General features: G+C 40.2%; 2 protein-coding genes across 2 annotated transcripts in view; both read right to left on the bottom strand.

Moving 5' to 3' along the window:
• Positions 1-4,068, bottom strand: part of STAB1 (stabilin 1) — a 61,995-nt gene extending 57,927 nt beyond the window's left edge. The window contains exon 1 of the mRNA XM_009321848.1: positions 3,786-4,068. Coding sequence (XP_009320123.1) covers positions 3,786-3,866 — 81 coding nt within the window. The 5' untranslated portion in view covers positions 3,867-4,068. The remainder of the gene's footprint in view (positions 1-3,785) is intronic.
• Positions 4,069-11,955: 7,887 nt separating this feature from the next.
• Positions 11,956-19,284, bottom strand: part of NISCH (nischarin) — a 25,963-nt gene continuing 18,634 nt past the window's right edge. Inside the window, 6 exon segments of the mRNA XM_009321802.1 lie at positions 11,956-13,338; positions 14,579-14,740; positions 15,694-15,822; positions 16,426-16,579; positions 17,823-17,997; positions 18,434-19,284. The exon segment at positions 18,434-19,284 is cut by the window's right edge and continues 17 nt beyond it. Of these exon segments, the coding sequence (XP_009320077.1) occupies positions 12,710-13,338; positions 14,579-14,740; positions 15,694-15,822; positions 16,426-16,579; positions 17,823-17,997; positions 18,434-19,284 (2,100 nt within the window). The 3' untranslated portion in view covers positions 11,956-12,709.

Genomic DNA, 19,284 nt, shown 5'->3' with positions numbered 1-19,284 from the left:
TGAGGTAGGGAAAAAGCCCATCCAACCAGCTGATTCAAGTACAAATTAGGGCTCCAGATTAAAGCTGGGCTTTTGAAAGGAGCCAGCTGAAGCCAGGCATCTGGTTCTGACAGAACGGTACATCTCCTGCCTTTCTAGTCCCATCAGATCCCAGCTTTTACCTTCACTGAGACAATGCCTCAGAAAGAGGAATGGGAAAATGGCCAAGGAAGAAACACAGAGGTGGACGCCTTCCCATGAATTGTTGTTGTCAATATTAATGTCAATATTAATGTTGTCAGAATTACCCCACAAACCTTTATCAGGTGTCTGAGTGACCCTATCTGTATGAAAAAGACCACACAAACAGTAGAGCACAAAACACTAAATTAAAACTCTCTGATCTCCTATTTTATCTTTAGTTCCAGGCATCAGGAGCTGGCTGTCAGACATAGTTGGGTCATTAAATGTGTTTTCTGTCATGGTGGTGGAGGAAGACACCATTATTCACACATTATTCCATTTTCCTTCTCTTTCCTTCATCAATGTGGCTCCATTTCTAAATGGAGATGGACACTGGGAGAAAAGGACTGTCTCTCCTGCCAGTTGGCATCTTTAATTACTTGCAGGCCTCTAAGACAAGACAGTTATTGTGGAATCCCCCCTACCCTACCTTCCTGGGACACTTCATGAGCTTTAGGCAGCTTTCCAGTAAGATCTTCCCCTTTTTACAAGGAAATACACTTGTGTCAGCAGCAACAGGCAGGAAGAAAGAGGAAGAAAACAGCTGTGTGGAAAATAATTAAAAAAATATTTCCTTTCTTATTTGAGTGACAGAACTGATGAAGCAGTCATTTTCTGGAGTGTTTTGCTTCTTAGGAAAGCAGAAGAGGAAATCAAGGGGCATAAATGCAACAGTTTGGATACTCAAATTTTGGAGAGGATGAAAGATAGACAAGAGTTTGAGTCAGAGGTGGCTCCTGGGGCACAGCCTCATGGAAAACAATGATGCACTGCTCCCTTGGGCTCATCTGTTTCTAAGTTTGAAGATGCTGGAGAGGAAGCAGCGAGACAGAATATCTGCCCCTGTGATGCAGCAATGCTGCCTGGTGGGCCGAGAGCCAGTGAGGTGCGTGGTGGCTACACCAGGGAAAGGGGGTGAAAAAAGTCACCGTTCTGATCAGATGATGTTGTGAGCCTGGATTGTATCGCGCTTCAGGTACAAAACAACAGAAAAGGAAGACTGGTGCTCTCAAACAGCTCCAAAATTAAAGGAGGTTTTTAAAGCAGAAGACTATCTAGCTGTAGCTGAAAGAAGTTAAGAGCCAGGGTGCCTCTGTCCAAACTGAGCTCTGTCTTGCCAGGGCTGGACTGTGCTCTCTCCCTGAGCTCAAACACATGCATGTGCATGAGCAGCTGCTGCCCCCTGTGCTTAGCTGAGACATATATGAGCTTCTGGATGCTGCAGTGTTTCCTTCCCTCCTCTCACTCTGACACAGATGTCCCTTACTTCTCAAGTGCTCATGTTTCTCTTATTCCACCTCAAGAGAATAAGCTGGGGAGGTTTTTCTAAGGGCTAGTTTCATTCCCCTCATTTTCTCCCTTTATCTTTTCCTCCCAAACCGTAACATAAATCTTTCTGCACGGCAAAACCTCAAGGAAGAAAGAAAAACACATTTGGACGTCAGTGTTCGGCTCCAACAATCCTGGGAGCCAGTTCTGGAAACAGACATTATCTAATGAATCACCAAGTTTCCAGTGCATTTGCCCTTTACAAAACAGAGCTGTAGACACATGCTTGAGTCATTATAGTCGTGTACCTTCCCAAGAAGTTCTCAATAACACTTCAGCTGAACAGACCAGCGGCTCCTGGACACACAAACCCTTCGCATTTGTCCAAGGAAGACACCTTTCCGCACGAGGATGAACAATCAAGCTCAGAGATCACATAACACAAGATCTGCTGTTGCCCTGGGTGTTTCCCACCATCTCAGCTGCAGAGCACTGGAGGTACAGGGATCCAGAGAGCACTCCCCTCATTTCCCACCTGCCTCCATTCCTCCTCCAGCACAGCCTGGGACTGGCCTCCTCCCAGCAGAAAAACTTCCATGTTTCTCACATCTGCTGCATCTTCCCCAGCCCATACCAAGAGGTATACAAAAACCAAATCAGGCTAACAGATTTGCTGTCATGTTTGAGCCATCAAATCAGAGCCCTGAGGCAACATCACTGAAAAACAGCTAGCACAAAATCTTTCTTTTCTCTCTTGATGGCCCCTGCAAGTCTCCTGCAAGCCAACGGAGGCCTTTTGTGGAATCACAGCACTTCTATTGCAATCAGATCCAATGGCCATCCTAAACTATCACAGAAGACCTCATTAGACCCTTGTTTTTCCTTACCTCCCATTACAACCTTTCAAATGTTTCTTCTCTTTCTCCAAAAAGAGGGAACCTTTTGGAGAAAAAACTCTAAAAGGGGGTTATTTTTCCTGGATTAAATAAACTGCTCCAGAGGTGATTCAAAACATTTCACTTCTCTGTGAGTGGGTACTCATTACCTGATACTTTAACTGTTTCATGCCAAGCCAGACACCTCAGTGATTATAGAAATCAACACAGTGTCTCAAAGTCAAGAGACCAAAATTTCCACTTACACCAGCTGAAGATGTGACCCCATGCCTCTGAACACACTACTATACTGCAACCCATCTGCCTGGAACCCACGCTTCCAGACAAACAAAAAACGTTAGTAGAGACACTTCTTCAAATTATGTTTGTATTATCCTACAAGCCCAAAGGTTCATGAGGTTCTTACCTTATTTGCATGCTTATTAGTGATTTATGGCTCTTTTAGGAAAGACTCTATACAAAAGCTTCCACCCAAAGTTCTGACACTGAAGCATCTTTTCAGTGCTCTGGCTTTTTCTAAATTAAGTCTTTCAGATCCACACGCACCTTCCTTAGCACAGGTCTGTCCACTCCCCACAAGGCCCCTCTTTGTCATTCAAGGCAAGACAAGCATTCCATAGCTCAGATCCCCAGGGAATAAGATTTCCAAATGCCTCACACAACTTCTGACTTTGTAGGCCAGTTCATTCCTCCAACAGCAGGACACAACAACAATGATGGCAGAAGACAATACAGTACAAATTAGTGTGAATTCTAGCCTACAGAAAATGAATGCCTCACCACGGAGCTGAGACCACAGATCTACAAAGGCATCATACATTCTTCTAGGTGCTGCTGCTGAACACAAGAATGGAGATAAAGGAATCAAAAGAAATCCAACAAAACTGAAACAAAATGGAAAGTATTCCACACTCCTCACTGGGGAGCTGCTGGGAAATGAACTTGAAACAAAGGTATTTACCATGTCGCAAAGCAACAATTTGATGAGATTTTTCTAATGTTTGTAATAAAATTCTCCTGGGAAACTTATGGATCTGTCCTGCCGGATGCTAAGTTCCCATCACATGTACTGAAGACAGCAGAAGACAAAGATGTCCATTCCTTTCATATCGCTACTTTTGCATTCAATGCTGACCATAAATACAATTTTAATCTGATCTAAAATTCAAACAGCTCCCTTCAACCTTATTTTTAGCTCCTCAGTTTAGACTACACACATACCCACCCATAAGCAGAGAAGATACCTTACAGTCCTGAAGTTTAATTATGGATGTTATTCTCTACCTAACTAAATGTAAATGAAAAAAGGAGTTTTGTGGTAGACTATTTCATAACAAGCAACCATCCAAATATGAAGAACTGTTCTATGAACATTTAAACAAAGCCTCACAGACTTACCTTCTGATTCTGGCAGTCAGCTGTGGGAGTGAAGCATGCTGCTAAGAAGAAAAACAACAACCCAGGAGGATGCATTTTCATGCTTTTACAAGCAGGATCCTTTCCACAAAAGGGGTGGTGATAGAGGCTGCAATTTCTGTAAGATAAGACCGCCTACTAAGAATCAGATCCAAGACAAACCAGAGGTTAAAAGTAAACAGGGAGAGAACATTTTCACACTGTGCTCTTTGGCTGCAAAGCCTTCAGAAGTGGATCTGTTACTTCTAGCATTACGTCTAGAATCAATACCACCTTTTTCTTTCTATTCTTTTTTTAAATGCACAAGCAGAACTCCTTAGTAAAAGGTTTACTCAAAACAGGAACATCTACGGATTTCCTCTTACATATCAGTTCAAAACAGAAGGAAGGAAATCCTTAGTTTTCAACTAATTGGAATGAAAAGAGGTTAACTGTATGCTTAACTGAAGGCAAATCCAATGGGTAAACTTAAATACCATGAATTCATGAAGGGTAAGTTAATTTCCGTTTACCACTGATGTTAATACGTCCACAACACCTCAAACAGAAGGTAGACTCGACAATTGCCTATCCAAAAGTATGCATGAACAAAGCAATGCGAGCAGAGCAATAATGTAAGCACATCCTATCAATCTAGCACTTTGGGTAGGCTTTGAGATTTATTTAAAATATTTGAGTTTCTCAGCAAGAAAAGCATCACATTTTTCAGGTGCTATGGCAGCAGTGGCAAAATACATCATTTTCCAAACACTCTGCTGACAGCTTGATGAATCCAAGGAGCACTTCCATAGCACTCAGAACAGGAAAGTCCCAAAACAGGATTAAAAAAATACATGCTAGCCTGAGGTATCGTCTGCAATTGAATTTTGAATTTTGAACATTACAAACAACAAAGAATTGATTATCAACAGGTTTTTACATGGACTTTGTCTCCTTACGCTGCCAAGAGAACCCACTGTACTGAGCAGTCTAAAGACTGCTTCTGTCAGTAACAAATCCTACTAAGCAATGAGGTATCTTTTCATTTTTGAGCCATTAATAGTACATGAAGGTGCCTAAATGAAACCAGGATAGGAAGCTACTCTTGTGTTTACATGAATAATTGAGAGCATTAATATTTTTTTGCCCCCTGCATACACACAAAGATATGCATACTAACGTATAAAGTATATAAGAACTGCTGTACTTACTAGTGCCGTTAATTGTGCTTTACCTCTTTCTCCATCCTACAGAGACAGCCAGCATGATGAACCACAAGCGCTATTATATATCCTGCACTAACAGGAAGCAGATAAGGCACACAACCATCCACGGCAACCCGTGTGAGAAGTACCAGCCCACAACGCAATCTGATGACTCAGCCCGCTTGTCCCATTACAGGACAACGGCAGCCCTGGGACCATCGCTGCCCAACAGACAGCCATTTTGTCAAGGTCAGAGGGTTTGCACAGCTCTGGAAACCATTTGGTACCCTGCAGATCTGTGAAACGAGGCAACATAGCTCAGACCAGTTCTGCTGGGATGGCAAAGTCACAAATGGACAGTGGGGACATTCTTGTAGAGGGGGACATTAGTATGGAAGCTGTACAAATGCTTTCTTCCCCTACAGTCGTGGTACTACACTGGCCATGTAAACAGAAGAATGAGACTGCTTCTCTGCTCCATGCTACCTGTTGGGCATATGCAGCTACAACAGGCAGGATGTTGACTGTTTGTTGATGGGCTTTCCAAGAGCTGGCTATATGACATAGGGATTAAGTTGCCGGTCCTGGGCATCCACAGGTAGTTGATAAGCTTTTAAGGTGAAAATAGCTTACCCTGAGGCACTTGAAGAGGCATGGGCATCTTTTAATGCATCTTCAGACCGTTTTCTAAATGGCTCAACACTGAAAATGGTTACGGGGAAGAAGGACACACAAAGACACACAAAGGACACACAAAGACTGATTCCAAGGCTTTCCACTGCTGCTTATCATCACTGTATCTGACCTACTGCAAGGAAACTAGGAAGGGAAGGCTTGGTGAAATTCCTGTCTGAATTAAATAAATCGGATTCACAGCAACATCAAAAGGTTCACAGCCAGCTTCCTTATCTGACCATACCTCATTTAAAGGCAAGCAATACAACAACAACATACAGGCTAAAAATGCAAACACTGAGTAGCGCCATTGTACAGCAGCAGAGCATAAACTGAAAAATCAAAAGGTCATCTGTCATCAGATGCTGCTTTCCTGATCAAGCGGTATAGGCAGCATGTTTCAGCCACTGCCCACGAACTGCTCTGAGAGAATGGAAACTCACTTTGCTGGTCACTGCTGCTGGATCTAGAACACCAAAACCTGCATCAACTTTGGATCCACGTGATTCTGGGACTTAGTAAGAAGGCAAAGCACCAACCACCACCAAATTAATGGGTGTCCGAGAGCCATTAATAATGCTCAGTGCACAGTGGAAAGATGCCAATGTGCTCACAGTGGCAGTCCAGTTGGCAGTATCACAAAGATGGGAACACCGGCATGGAAACAGCACAGGGAGCAAAACTGGGCAAAATAAACACAAATTACTGCTCCACTTATACTGTTCCTGTTCTCTTCTGATAGATGGATTTGTCCTAGGCAGATAGATGGATTTTCTCATGGATGACATCAATAAAAAGCTTATGCCTTAGAGGCAAAATGCATTGGATCAATTTTTTTATTCCACTGTTTTGTCCAACACCCTTCAAAATTGTCAATAAATAAAAAGAACAGGTTGCTCACTTATTTCCTTATAAGACCAGCTTGTGTACATAAGCACCTGCACAAAGCATTTCAATCCCCCAAAGTCCCACAAAGCAAGATCCTGAGATCTGTCAGAGCACTCAACATTTGATTGCTTCTGAACTGTCCAGCATTTACAGAGGAAATACCCAGTAGTGCATTAAGAACGAAGCTACAGGACTTGCTATGTCACTAGCAATCAAAGGAGTATGTGAGACAGGAAAACTGGCGAAAAAACAACCCTTCATGAAAGGGAAAATTTATAGGCAAGATTTGTAAGGATCTGATGATAGAGCATGCGAATGGCCCTGTGCAGGCAGGGTAGAAGGGTTTCATTCATGTCCTAGTCAATGTTTGATTGAAACAGGATTGTGCAAATCCAATTTTAAAATGTACAATAGGAGTTGCCAACTGTCTGCCAGTGTGTTTACCTGTGAGGTTTAGCACATGGGCTTTTGTTTGTTTTGGAAAGCATGGAGGTTGACTTATCAGTCAAGTGTCTCCTGCCCACACAGCAGAAGGCGGCTGGTTTAGCAGTTGAAGTCACAGACATGGGTCTCAGAAGCATCATCTTCAACTTCTGGCCCTGACACAGATGACTTCTGTAAAACACTAATAATTTACCTTGTGGTCTCAGTCTCCCAAATCATCAGCAGATTGTTGGCAAGCAGCAGTGCTCAGGATTTTCTCCTCACTCAGTCTTTTTGCTTTACGCGTTGATGAAAGGTTGGGTCCTCTAAAGTAACTTATCTAAGACCTGGCATTTTTTCTGTGAACACATTAACATTCAGAGTTGAGAAACTGCTGGCAAAAACTACTCAACCTGTTCCATGGAGAAAAAAAAGTCGCCTGAGTAAAGGCAAAGGATACAGCTACAAACCCTTCCAGCCTCCCTGCCTGTGTCACACGCTGCATTTTAAAATGCTGGGTCACCATCCCTTCTCTGTGAAATGCATGCAGCCCTGGCTAGCTTGGGCAATTTCCTGCTATTGAAATCTTTTGTTTAAGCAATCTTTACAGAAATTACAGAGCCAAGACAAATGATTTACATCCAGTCTACCTTGCCACACAGCTTCTGTGGGAGCTGACCATTTGGTTACATCCACAGTGAGAAATGGACGCTCGTTCTACTCTTCTGGGAAAGAACATAAAGTCTCTTTGCTCTGAATTATAAGTGTGTGAGAAGGCTGTGAGTCTGAAGAGGTACTAGCAAAGGATTAAACAGACCAAGCCAGAAGTGCTTGTGTGTAGGAAGAGGGCCAGCTGTACTATACTTACTGAACACACCCCTGAGGCTCTTGGTGCAGAGGCTAAGACACAATCCTACTTTTTTGGTTTTTTTTCTCTTGGCAAGTTGGAAGGAATAGGAATTTTGAAGTTTGCTGATAAAAGCAAAAAAAAAAGAAGAGTCACACAGCGAATAGGAGTCTGTTTATCTCTCTCATACTTGCACACATGCAATGGTCCAATTCCAAGCAGACAGGTCGAGCTGCCTGAGCACAATGTTGTTGTGCAATTCAGGAAGAAATTATCACGCCTGCTTACATCCTGTTAGTTCAAAACTTAGAAGGGCACCAGTACAAATGTCAGTACATAAGTGCTCTAAACCCTGGCCTATTTATTGCTATTGACTCCCAGTTCCTTTACACGTGCTCCTGCAGTGAAAGCCAGCTACATATTCTCATCTCTTGGTTTTACTTTTGCACCCACTGCTCTGGGATGAAGACTGGGTGCCTGACTGGGAGAGTCAGGCACTAAATTCCCTACAGCTATTCAATATGAATTAGATGCCTGAACAAACAGGCTGAGCTATTCAAACTCAGCACCTGCTCACATCAGCATGACTGAAGAGGCAGTGTGTTTTCCCATGGTGGTGCTGCTTATCCTTCACATACTAATATCTATAAGGGATAGAAAGGGCCTATAATGTGCTTGACTAAAGCTATAGCCAACAGTTTGCCAAGGATTGCACTGAAGCGCCTGCCTGAGAGCAGAGGTGAGAGTTGGGATCCCACTATCTCAGCATTGTCAATAACTTTAGAAATGCTGGGAGTTCTCGACATCCCCTCTCAGAGACCTTAAGGCCTGAAGCACAAGGGCTTAGTGCCCAGCTTACCACCTATTATTGGCTATTACTCTTTATGCATCTATTTAGGTGGGTTTTTTCCAGTGTTGGCTAGTCTTTCTTCAGCGCCTTCTTGGTCTAATGAGTTTCATAGCCCCCCACCTTTTTCCACATCAATTTTTAGCTTTCCGAGTTACTAAATGTCCTTCATTATCAGATAGACAGCAGGAAACAGAAGTTTGTAGTTTGTCTGCTCTGAACCACAACCTCATGCTTTTCCTCATGTTGCTGCTTCTCCACCTAAGATTTGGTATGTTTGAAGATTAATATCGCAGAAGTGAACTTTTTAATCAGAGACATTCAAGCAAGAAGCAGCAGCATTTTATGTTACTTTGATTTTTTTTTTTTTTAAAAAGAAACTCCTTATCAAAGCTGACAAGAACAGGAAGACAAGTCAAAGGGGCTGATGTAAATACATGACTGTTCAGTACATCTACAGCCAGGCAGATCACAGTGTGCTGTAAAAGCAGTATGGGAATGGACACAGGACAGACAGGATGCAGGTCGTGCTGTCATTTCTTCTTGCAAAGAAAACAGGGTTTAGCTCAGGTCAGCACCTCATTTACTTTCCTTCCCAATGAGATTCATTTACAATTTTTCAATTGTAATACAAGGGAAGTTTTAAAACCTTTGGCCAGATCCTCAGCAGATGACACTGAACATAAATAATTGCATGGGTCTTCCTAGGGTGGCACACATCTACAACAGCTGCAAAGCCAGAATATGGAAGTCTAAGATGGTTTAGGAAATACTTTCCTGAAAAACATCTCCCCACCTGCCTACGCATGCATTTGGTTATAACTTTTAGCTATTTAGATATTGTCTTAATGTTGAACAAGGGTTGGAAGCTGTAAGAGATCTGAGTATAAAGGATTACTAAAGAAATAGAAATACACACGCAGGGTTTCATAGCACTCTTGCAAAAAGAGAGGAATAAAACAGTCTTGATTTCTGTGACCACAACTGCTTACAAAGCTAATTCATTTGGCAGAACTTTCTGTAGAAACTAATTGTGGAAATCGCTGAGAAATCTTTATGAAATAATCAGACCACTCAAAGTTCAAGATGAAGGACTGTGCATTTTCAAGGAAAACTCATTTAAATAAATCCCTGCATTTAGAAACAAAAGATTGCATTAGAATTAGACAATAAAGACAACATGCTGGTGCTGAGGAATGACGGTGAATAAAATTCTTCAGCTTAACATTGCACTTAAATGAACAGAAATTTTCACCCACAAAGCACTGTACCTCCAGCAGGTTTTAGCACAGGCAAAAGAGCAGGGGATCAGATATCTGGTGGCAGAAGAGAGGGGGATTTCTTGGTTTGGGTTTGGTTGGGTTGTTTGTTGTTGTTTTTTTTTTTCCTGGTAAAAACAAACAGGAGCTAAAGTAAAGCTATGCTTTACTTTGCATAGCCCATGCTTCACCTGGCAGGGTAGAAAACATTATTTATTGAAAAAATGCCCTGAAAATAAACAATTCTGATAGCACCATAGATGAGATACTTAATGGAAGAATCAAGAAATACTGCAGGACTTACCTAACGAATTATTGATCATTTCATTCATCTTAAAATGTGATCAGTGTTTACCAAGATCTCAAGGGGGAATTGCACCTGTTTCCTGGATTAATAATCTGATCCAAAGGGACAGATTTAATGTTTTAAACGGCTGGGGACTTAAAAGAATTTCAAGTTTAATCACAGCTGCATTTTGCTGCAATAAAATCTGGAAAGAGACCTTGACTGCCCAAACTACGTAACAAGCAGGGGATTATCCTTGCTTATTCTAATACATGATTCTATGATATGCGCTGGTGTATTAAAATACATTTGAACAGTTGGGCTTTACAAAGGATGCTTAGAGACAGAACTCAGGTCTACCTCAAGCACAAAGCTTCCCCCAGGACAGGCCTTGCAAATAAGATGGAAGCAGGGTTGACTTATCCAGAAACAAGTATAACCCCTAGCATGAGAGGCCGAGATAACTATTCATGTTGGCTCAAATCCTAGGCAGTTCCACAGGACTCATTAGAGATTCCCTTCGCATTCACTTAAACCATAAACCATATTGTAAATGATCTGTTCATCTGGTCAGTTCTCAAATGCTTGCAGATCAGACTATTTGAGTTGCCACAGGCTCCTCTTAAGTGTTACCTACGAGAATTACAAATAAGTAAGAGTTACTTCAGAAAGAACTAATGAAGACCTAAGCTTTTAATTATTTTATCCCTAGGATTTTTATTTAAAGAAGTTAGGGTTTTTTCTGCCTAATGACAATTAACCTTAAACAAACATAAGTATCCTTGAGATTCCAGGAAATAGACAATCTCTGAAGTACAGGAAAATTTAGTTTTCCCCAAAAGCCTACAGTACCTACCTTAATTGTTCAGTTTGGTCTAAGCTTGAGAGGGGCTAGGTTTCCTCTGCTAAACTGTAAAACAGAGCAGCACTCAAGTAACACTCCTCAGCTCTTTGGTTCCTTAGGGAGGTCCACTGCATCCTGCAACACTATTTGACTTTGGCTTCCTGTGTCTTTGTCATCCTTGCACTCACTGCAACATTCCTGGCATCTGGAGCCCAAAGAGCACGGCCAAGCTCCCCATCAGCATGGAAATATACTCCATGGAACCACCAAATTCCCAGTGCCACTGTGGACTTGCCATTCTCGGAGAAAACTGGTAACTTGTTTGGACCGGGTCCTGAGCAATCTGTTTGAAGTTTGCCCTGTTCCGAGTGTGACTGTTGGACCTCCAGAGGTCTCTTCCAACCTAAAATTTTCTGGTTTTTTTAAGGAGCATCAGTTTTAAGCAACATCAGCTGGCACATATGTATCAAAACTGTCCTTCCCTTCTTAACCCCAGTGGACATAGAACAGTCTTTTTCGAAGTCTCAGTATTTGTCTTCATAACAGTGAGTAAGGATTTTACTGTCATGGGGGAAGTTAAAACTTGTTAGGCACGGTAATACTCAAGTTAAAGATGACAGCTTGGAAAGCAAATCCCTAATACCTGACGGAGAAGCACAAATACTTGTAATAAATCCTCCTTAAATTGTGTTTAGAAGCTGCAGATCCTCAGTTTCCACGACTCAGCTCTATTTCTGGACCAGTACAAACTTGCTATAGTAGAATAAACTATTTTCGTCTTTCATCTTGCTGCATATTTCATACTTTACAATACACTCTAGAAACATAATATGTGCTGAACTGCCATATGGTATCCTGCAAACACAAGATAAACTTGAATAAAGACAAGGCCAAAAGAAAACTGTCAAATTACACTTTATTTGTATTGACAAAATAGGCAAAAGAAAGACTTTGTGTTCAGAGATACAAATTCATTATTTGCTGACAAATATACCCATGTTGGGTATTTCCACTTTCAAGACAATACTGAGTGGATCTTTAACAGGCAATTCTTCTTTATCCTAGGATAAGGAAAAAGAATGCCCATGAAACTAATTTCATATGAAAATGTCACCTGCTTGTGGCTCAAATTTTACTGCTAAGTTCATGATTGGCAGCAAATAATTACATTTGGCCTCAAAAACTTATATAAAACTAAGATCATTAAATAATAAGCATTAGCAGCATACCCAAAATACTTCTCGTACAAAGAACATTGCACTTGAACATACACAAGCATTTACCGTTATTTACACATTAGAATTTGTATAGAACAGCAAGGCTGATATATACAGAAAAATAGCAGAAACCTTAACAGCCCTAGACAACAGCATATCTAGTGTTGACTCCTTAATTTTTCCATACAGTTTCCCAGGATGTCTCATGGTTTTTATCACTATATACTATTGCATAAAAAATAGACTTTACAAGAAGTTCAGTCCCCAGTTAAACACTTCGGAATATTTCTATGTACTATTAAATGTTCACTGCGCTAGGGAGCAAGGGAGTCCAGGTCAGCTCCTTATTAAGAAAACAGAACTTGACGGGCGCTATCTATTTAAACACTGTGCTTTACCTTATAATAGACACTGAAATCATTTAGCTGTGCAATAATTACCCAGTGAGTTCCAAAGGCAGTTCCCTACCACACAAGATTTCCCACTGTCTTGCAAGCAATGAAATTAATTTCTCCCTGCTTTCTGCACTTGGGATAAAGATGTACCACTGGACCTCTCTGCTCCTGCTGCCTTCTTGTTTAGCATTTCCCTTTGGGGCTCTATCAGTTTCTCCAAAGTGATCCAGTGTTAAATTCTGCATCAGATCCTGATTCTGAACATCATCAAACACAAACGTAAGGGCCTGTGGATATGTCTGATAACCCATAAGTACTCTATCTAAATCCCGGATTCGTCTTCCATCTGCAAGCTGATACTTATCTCTCTTTGGTGGTTCCTTAGCAAATTCAGGTAGTGGGTAACTGATATAATCTTCATCAAAGAGGAACAAATCAGAGCTGGTTAATATAAGTGTTTTGGGTTGAAGCGAACTAGTATTTTGGGCAGATCCTTCGACATGATTTACTTGAAATGCCAACACGTACAGAAGGATGTTGAGGGACTGAAGATTAGTCAAACCATCCATCTTCTCTGCCACTAGAAAAGCAAGGTCCCCAATTTCCTCTTCATTTGGATAAATAAATTTTACTCTGCTAGAGTGAATCAGTTCATAATTCTCCATTTTTCCTGCAAGAAACATACATTATTATACTTCCATTTAGTATTATACAATACTTTCTTAATGCATTAGGATAAGCAACAACCTTTGACAGTTGGCTGCAGGTGGAAGAATTCAAGTTTTGTATCTATTCATACATGATTTTACTTATATACAATACTGGAATAATTTTATTTGGATTGCAGATCTCTACTGGAGTCTCTCTTGCATTACCAACATACTTTTCTGCAAATTTCTAACCACATAACTAGTTCAGGGCGATGGCAGAAGAGGTTAAAGGAAGTATAGCTGGATTCTCATATCAGAGAGTAGCCACCTCCCTACCAGCTGACCTCCTCTGCCTCCTTCCCACTCCCCAGTTCTGAACTCACAGGAAGCATTATCAGATTACTGAACACAAACAAAACCCCTGCTTCTTTTAAGCAGACAGAAAAGGCAGAAATTAAAACAAAAGAAAGAAGAAGACTCTACATGAATTGATTTTATAACCCTACTGGATGAGCACATTCCTCTTCTCCATGCTACGTTCTGGAGTGGCAGGAGGTGACACTGCAGTCCCTCACTCCCTGTAAGTCTTGAAATACAACATAGCAAAGCTTGAAAGAAGCATGCCTGCTTTTTTCACATAAATCAATTGGTCTAATAAAAGATATGACTTCCCATCAAACCTTAAACTTTCTGGGCTTACACAGCTTCTCCTTAAAACAGTAACAATAACAATCATTCTTCAGGAAAATGCCATTTTATTTCGTGCCTTCAACTGGCTTCAGAATTCTAAGCAAAAATGTTTCACTTGATATTGGCATTGAACCTAATACACCTTTAAAAAGTCTAGTTTTCACTTCACTACATTCTCACAGAATGACAGGATTCTTTTATTTGACCAAGTGAGGAAAAACGTAACCTTCAGACTTTGTTACCTTTACTGTTCTTTGATGACTTACAAGACTTTATAGGTTAGGCTGAAACTTGCAGTGGGAGCTACACTAGTACGCACCTGAAAATACTGTATAGGAAGTGCTGTTTCTGCTGGACTCAAGAAGCCATCACCTAACTTCACATGTGCAAGACTGTTTATATTTAACAATTCCGTTCAGATAAGGCACATGTAAGAACTAAAGTCAGGGAGTTTGGTTAAAGTATCAAACAGGAAACAATTGATGCCTAAATTTCCCTCAAAAGAGTTTTTAATCATTACACTTTAGATGATGCCCAAATAACTCATGACATGTAGGAAAGACCACTTACCTGTGTTTTTACTCCCAAATTCAGAGTAGAAGTCTTTATCTACTGGTTCAGGTGAAGGTGTACGTGCAAGCAATGACAGAACAGCCATAAGCTGCTGTATGAAAGTGTGAGTGTTGTAACTGTCTCTTGTCAGGCAGGTGACTATATGATCTGCAGAATGTCCTGAAAAGAAGACAGAATATAAACCACTCACAAATCTGTATGTGACATTATCATAATTTCTTCAAGCAACATACAGCTGTCACCAAAAAAGAATTATTGCAAGGATTATTTTTCCTGAAAACACGCATCATTATTCAGAAAGCTTTCAAATCCTTGGAAAAGAATAATAGAATCCTTACAAAACCCTCAAAAATAAAGAATTTAGTTCAAGAGAAATTATAATATGATGTACACTTATGATTTAACTGTTTGACTATTGCTGACTATTGCGCCTTATTATTGTCTATTATTACAATTTATCTTACAGAAAAAACTGCCCTCAGTTTTCTTTGTGAACTTGTTATATGTAAGGTCACTTTAAATCATTTCCACAAGGGAAATTTCCCCCTGCATCAAGATCCCAACACAATTAGAAGACATTTTAGAACACAGGAATGTATGGCTCACATGTAGTGGGACTCTGAGGCAAAGCACCAGCCCAGAAACTTTACCCACATTATTTCCATTAAATTTTAAGTTGACATCATTACCTTTGATAAACTTCAAGGCCTCATTTTCTATCCGAAGAGTCAACCATCAACTATGCATTTTGCAATGTAGACAGTACCTTGATTTTACTCTTTATTGCAAGCCAAAGCCTCTGAACAAGAATGAAGTCTTTAGATTTCCCTTTTGATGTGTCGTTAAGACAGGAGAATTTTTAAAAGCACCTTTGGGACCAATTAATTCATTGATATTAAGCTTCCCAGTTACCTCAATTACAAGATATTGCAAGACAGTATTATCAGCCTACTGGTACAGCACCATCAGTGTTACATTAACTTAATTTCTTTTCAGAAAAAGAAGCAACAAAATAATATACTCTTCAATCTCACCAATAAAATAAAGACAGGAATCCATCTAAGACAAGACAAAATAGAACTGGAAAAACTTAAAGCACAAGATGTACTCACCAGTAATTCGGAAGTATTGGTCAAACAGGCCAACATTTACTGACTGCAGGTCATTAAGTTTTAGCACAAAGCAGCAAGAGAGGTGGAAAGAACTATTTTCACAATCTGAGTTTTCTTTGTTCCAAAAATCTGTTGAAAAATGATATATGATAAAAAAAGTCAAAAGAAAAAAATGAGTCTTCTTTCCATAAGAATAATTTTTATATTAAAATCTTGTACCTATATCACACTTGAAGGAAGAAATTAGGAAGAAGGTGGGAATAGTGGCTAATAGGTTCTCAAGCAACAAATACAACCAAATCTCCTTGTTAGCAGCATTTCTTGAAGTAGCCATCACATCAGATTTAAATCAGCAGATGCATTAACAAACCACTCACATGAATTGAATGCACACCATGAGTTTCATTACCATTCACTTACCATTTTGGTTATAAAAGGGCCTTTAGCTGCCCAGGTGATGCTAGGGACTATGAAATGACATCTGCAAAAAGCATGGATACAATGGCACATGGAAGGGTCCATTTGAGAAGCAGCCATGACTCAGGACCCTGTTTTTTTGAACATAAAAGCCTCACGCGAGTACTTTGCACATGGCAAACTGCACCACCACTCTCCCTCAACTAGGAGATCCAAGTAAGACTATTGACCAAAACTGGTACTTAAGCTGAAGACAAACACACAGACAGGAACTAATTTGGTAACCTTATTAAAGGATCAAAATAGCTATCTTACCTGACTGGTGCTCATCAGCATGAATGAAAGAATCATCCAACAGAAAGTAAATAGCTTTTGTTGACAGAAGCACACAAGCCATCACTTCCACACTGGGAGTCTTGTAAAACAGAACTGAAGACCACATGAGATGTCTCAACTCCTCATTTTCCACCTAAGATGTAAATTGTATTTCATAAATCACTTGCACACTGATATTTCAGATAGTTTCATCATCTTAGAGTCAACTTTAGACTACTAGACAAACAATTTCAAAGTCTGAAGCATCTGACCGTGCTATAGTCAAAGGGCAGAATTCACCTCAAAGCTGCTAAACACAGCAGCTTTGAGGTAAACACAATAACGGTCTACTGAAAATGTCTTGTGTTTATAGAAGAAAATTATTTTTCTGTTGTGGTCTAATTGTTTCTTGTTTTCTGACCAAAACTAGAAAAGAGAAAAACATCTAGTGCACAAGACAGACTTCCTAGAACAGACACTGCAGCCAAAATTTTAATCAACAGATGAGCAGTGCCCTCCCAAGCCTCAACAAGTCTACTGAGCCTTCAGATGCTACTGAGGGGTTGGATTCAAAGATCCTTGAGAGAGGACAGAAGCACAGCTTGCCACTATGGCTGCTGTTCCAACTAGACATCTTCCCAGCTTCTAGCTTGATGAGCTTACTGTGAATCCTCAAGTGAGTGACCTGCTTTTTTTATCAGCTTCTCCTGATGTAAAAAGAGAAGCACAACTTATAACTTGTGCTTACTTAAAAGATTTGGAAGTGAGGTAAGGAAATAAAAAAAGTTTCTATTCCTCAGTAAGCTTTCAAATTGTCATTTGTACTCAGACCACAATGATTTAATCACTTAAAAAGCCACATCATGAATTTAAAGGTAAGATTTGTACTTTTAAACCTGATGTTCCCAACACAGACTATAAATCTGTTATTCAGAAATTACGTTTATCTGCTCATGTTTCTGGAGCCCCTACAGCCATGCGCATGTTGCGTAGTATTCATGCACCCACGTTAAACAAAGGAGTCAGGACACTTATTTGTTGATTTAGCTAGATACCATCACAAAATAATTGCACTCCAGTAATTTCCTTTCCTTTTGCCACTTTAAAGAAAAAAGAGGAACATTCTTGGCGTAATCATATCTTCAAGACATACACTAATGTATTCTCCTGTTCTGCATCAAGGATCCTGGTAGGAAGTATGCCTGGTAGGATCCCAATCGCTGTAGCGGGGAACCCAAAACGGAGTAACACAAACAGGTTTTTGACCAAAACGCTTCCAGGTTTCACAGAGCCTAACTCTTGTTTTCAAATCTGATCAGGAAAGTTCTTTTTAAACTATTGTCTAGTACTGAAAGGCCACAAGGCATCTTTTTATACACCTGGGCTAGGTACAATACCTCTGCAATGTTGCCATGGAAAAACTCAACTAGGGCATTTCCTTTCAGCCCAGCCACATACTGCAGAGACACAGAAACATGAAGGTGAACAGGAATCTGGTTATCTTCTGTTATCTTCTGCATAAGAAATTCAGATGGATATAAAGATGACAGCGTCAGATGAGGCTTGCAAAAGCTAGAAGAGATCCAGAACACACATTAAATCAAAATTTAAGGAAATGCACAGCTCTTCCCCTATAAAAATTAGTACTTTATATTTCATTCAGAAATTAGGAACAGGCAACTTCTATTCTTAATAGTTTACTTTAAAGGATTTCTCTTGAGCATAGCTGTCAATCTGCCACAATGTAAGCCTGCAAGCACATGAAATAGGAAGTCTCCTTCCACAAGAAAACACATTTTATGTTGCAACCATAAAACAAAACAGAGACAAACAAAAAAAGTAGACAGGTACAGCCCAGGCTAACCATTCACACATACTACAGACTACCAGAATGAAAAAGTACTTCAATACTACAGGCCAAAAACAATTACAACAACAACGGTACACACACTGGCTAGGCCACATTAACTTCAGCACCATGCAACAGATCTTTTATGGGAATTGTTACCTTGCTGATTGACCATGTCTGTTTGCCTCCACAACATGATTTCTTACAGCATCTGATTTGTTTGAAGCTTTGAAAATAATAATAGTCTTAACATCCTGCAGGAGTGTCCTTAAAAGACTGTAGATTCTTAGGAAGTGGAATTTCTCATGAGGTAGAACAAACACTGCTGTAACAAATCTGTATCCAACGACCAATTCCAGCACATGCCCATCCAAAAATGAACCCTTCTGCTGGATGGAACCATGAGTCGGATGCAACACAAGTGATGCTAACGGAATCCTATTCAGCTTAAATACACTTTCCAAGTCTTCTGTGCCTTCCCATTTACCTGGCAGTAAACTGAAATCCACCTTTACTATGTACAAATGCTGGGGTGTTAGAAATATCCAACACGGATGGACCACACAGGGACCCTGGTCAGAAGATTTATACACTGATGAATAAAGTGCAGAACACGAAGTATTTTTTGACCATTCTTTGTCATTGCCAGCTGACTCTGGTTGATGCAAGATTTTCTGAACATTGGTTTTATTCCCATAAACAAGATATGTTGGGAAACAACCTTTTATTTCAACATCTTCTGCTGAAATGCAATTCAAATCCATAAGCTGACAGAGAAACTCTTGGAGGCTTGCTTTTCCACAGTACAATGTGGAGCTTGGTAACACTGATGTGTAGTGTTGAGAGCAACACATATGTAAACAGGAATAAAAGTCTTGAAGATTCTGGGAGTCTGAAACAATAAACAAGCAGTTGTCACTGTTTCTCAGCTTCAGTGTTAAACAGATTTCTGGCAGGAGAAAGCCAAATTCTGTTAGATCAGTAAATGGAAAACACAGCGTTAATTTCAA

Source organism: Pygoscelis adeliae, unplaced genomic scaffold (genome assembly GCF_000699105.1).
Source record: "Pygoscelis adeliae isolate BGI_AS28 unplaced genomic scaffold, ASM69910v1 Scaffold94, whole genome shotgun sequence".
In the NCBI taxonomy this organism is placed as follows: Eukaryota; Metazoa; Chordata; class Aves; order Sphenisciformes; family Spheniscidae; genus Pygoscelis; species Pygoscelis adeliae.
This window is presented reverse-complemented; position numbering and strand designations above follow the sequence as displayed.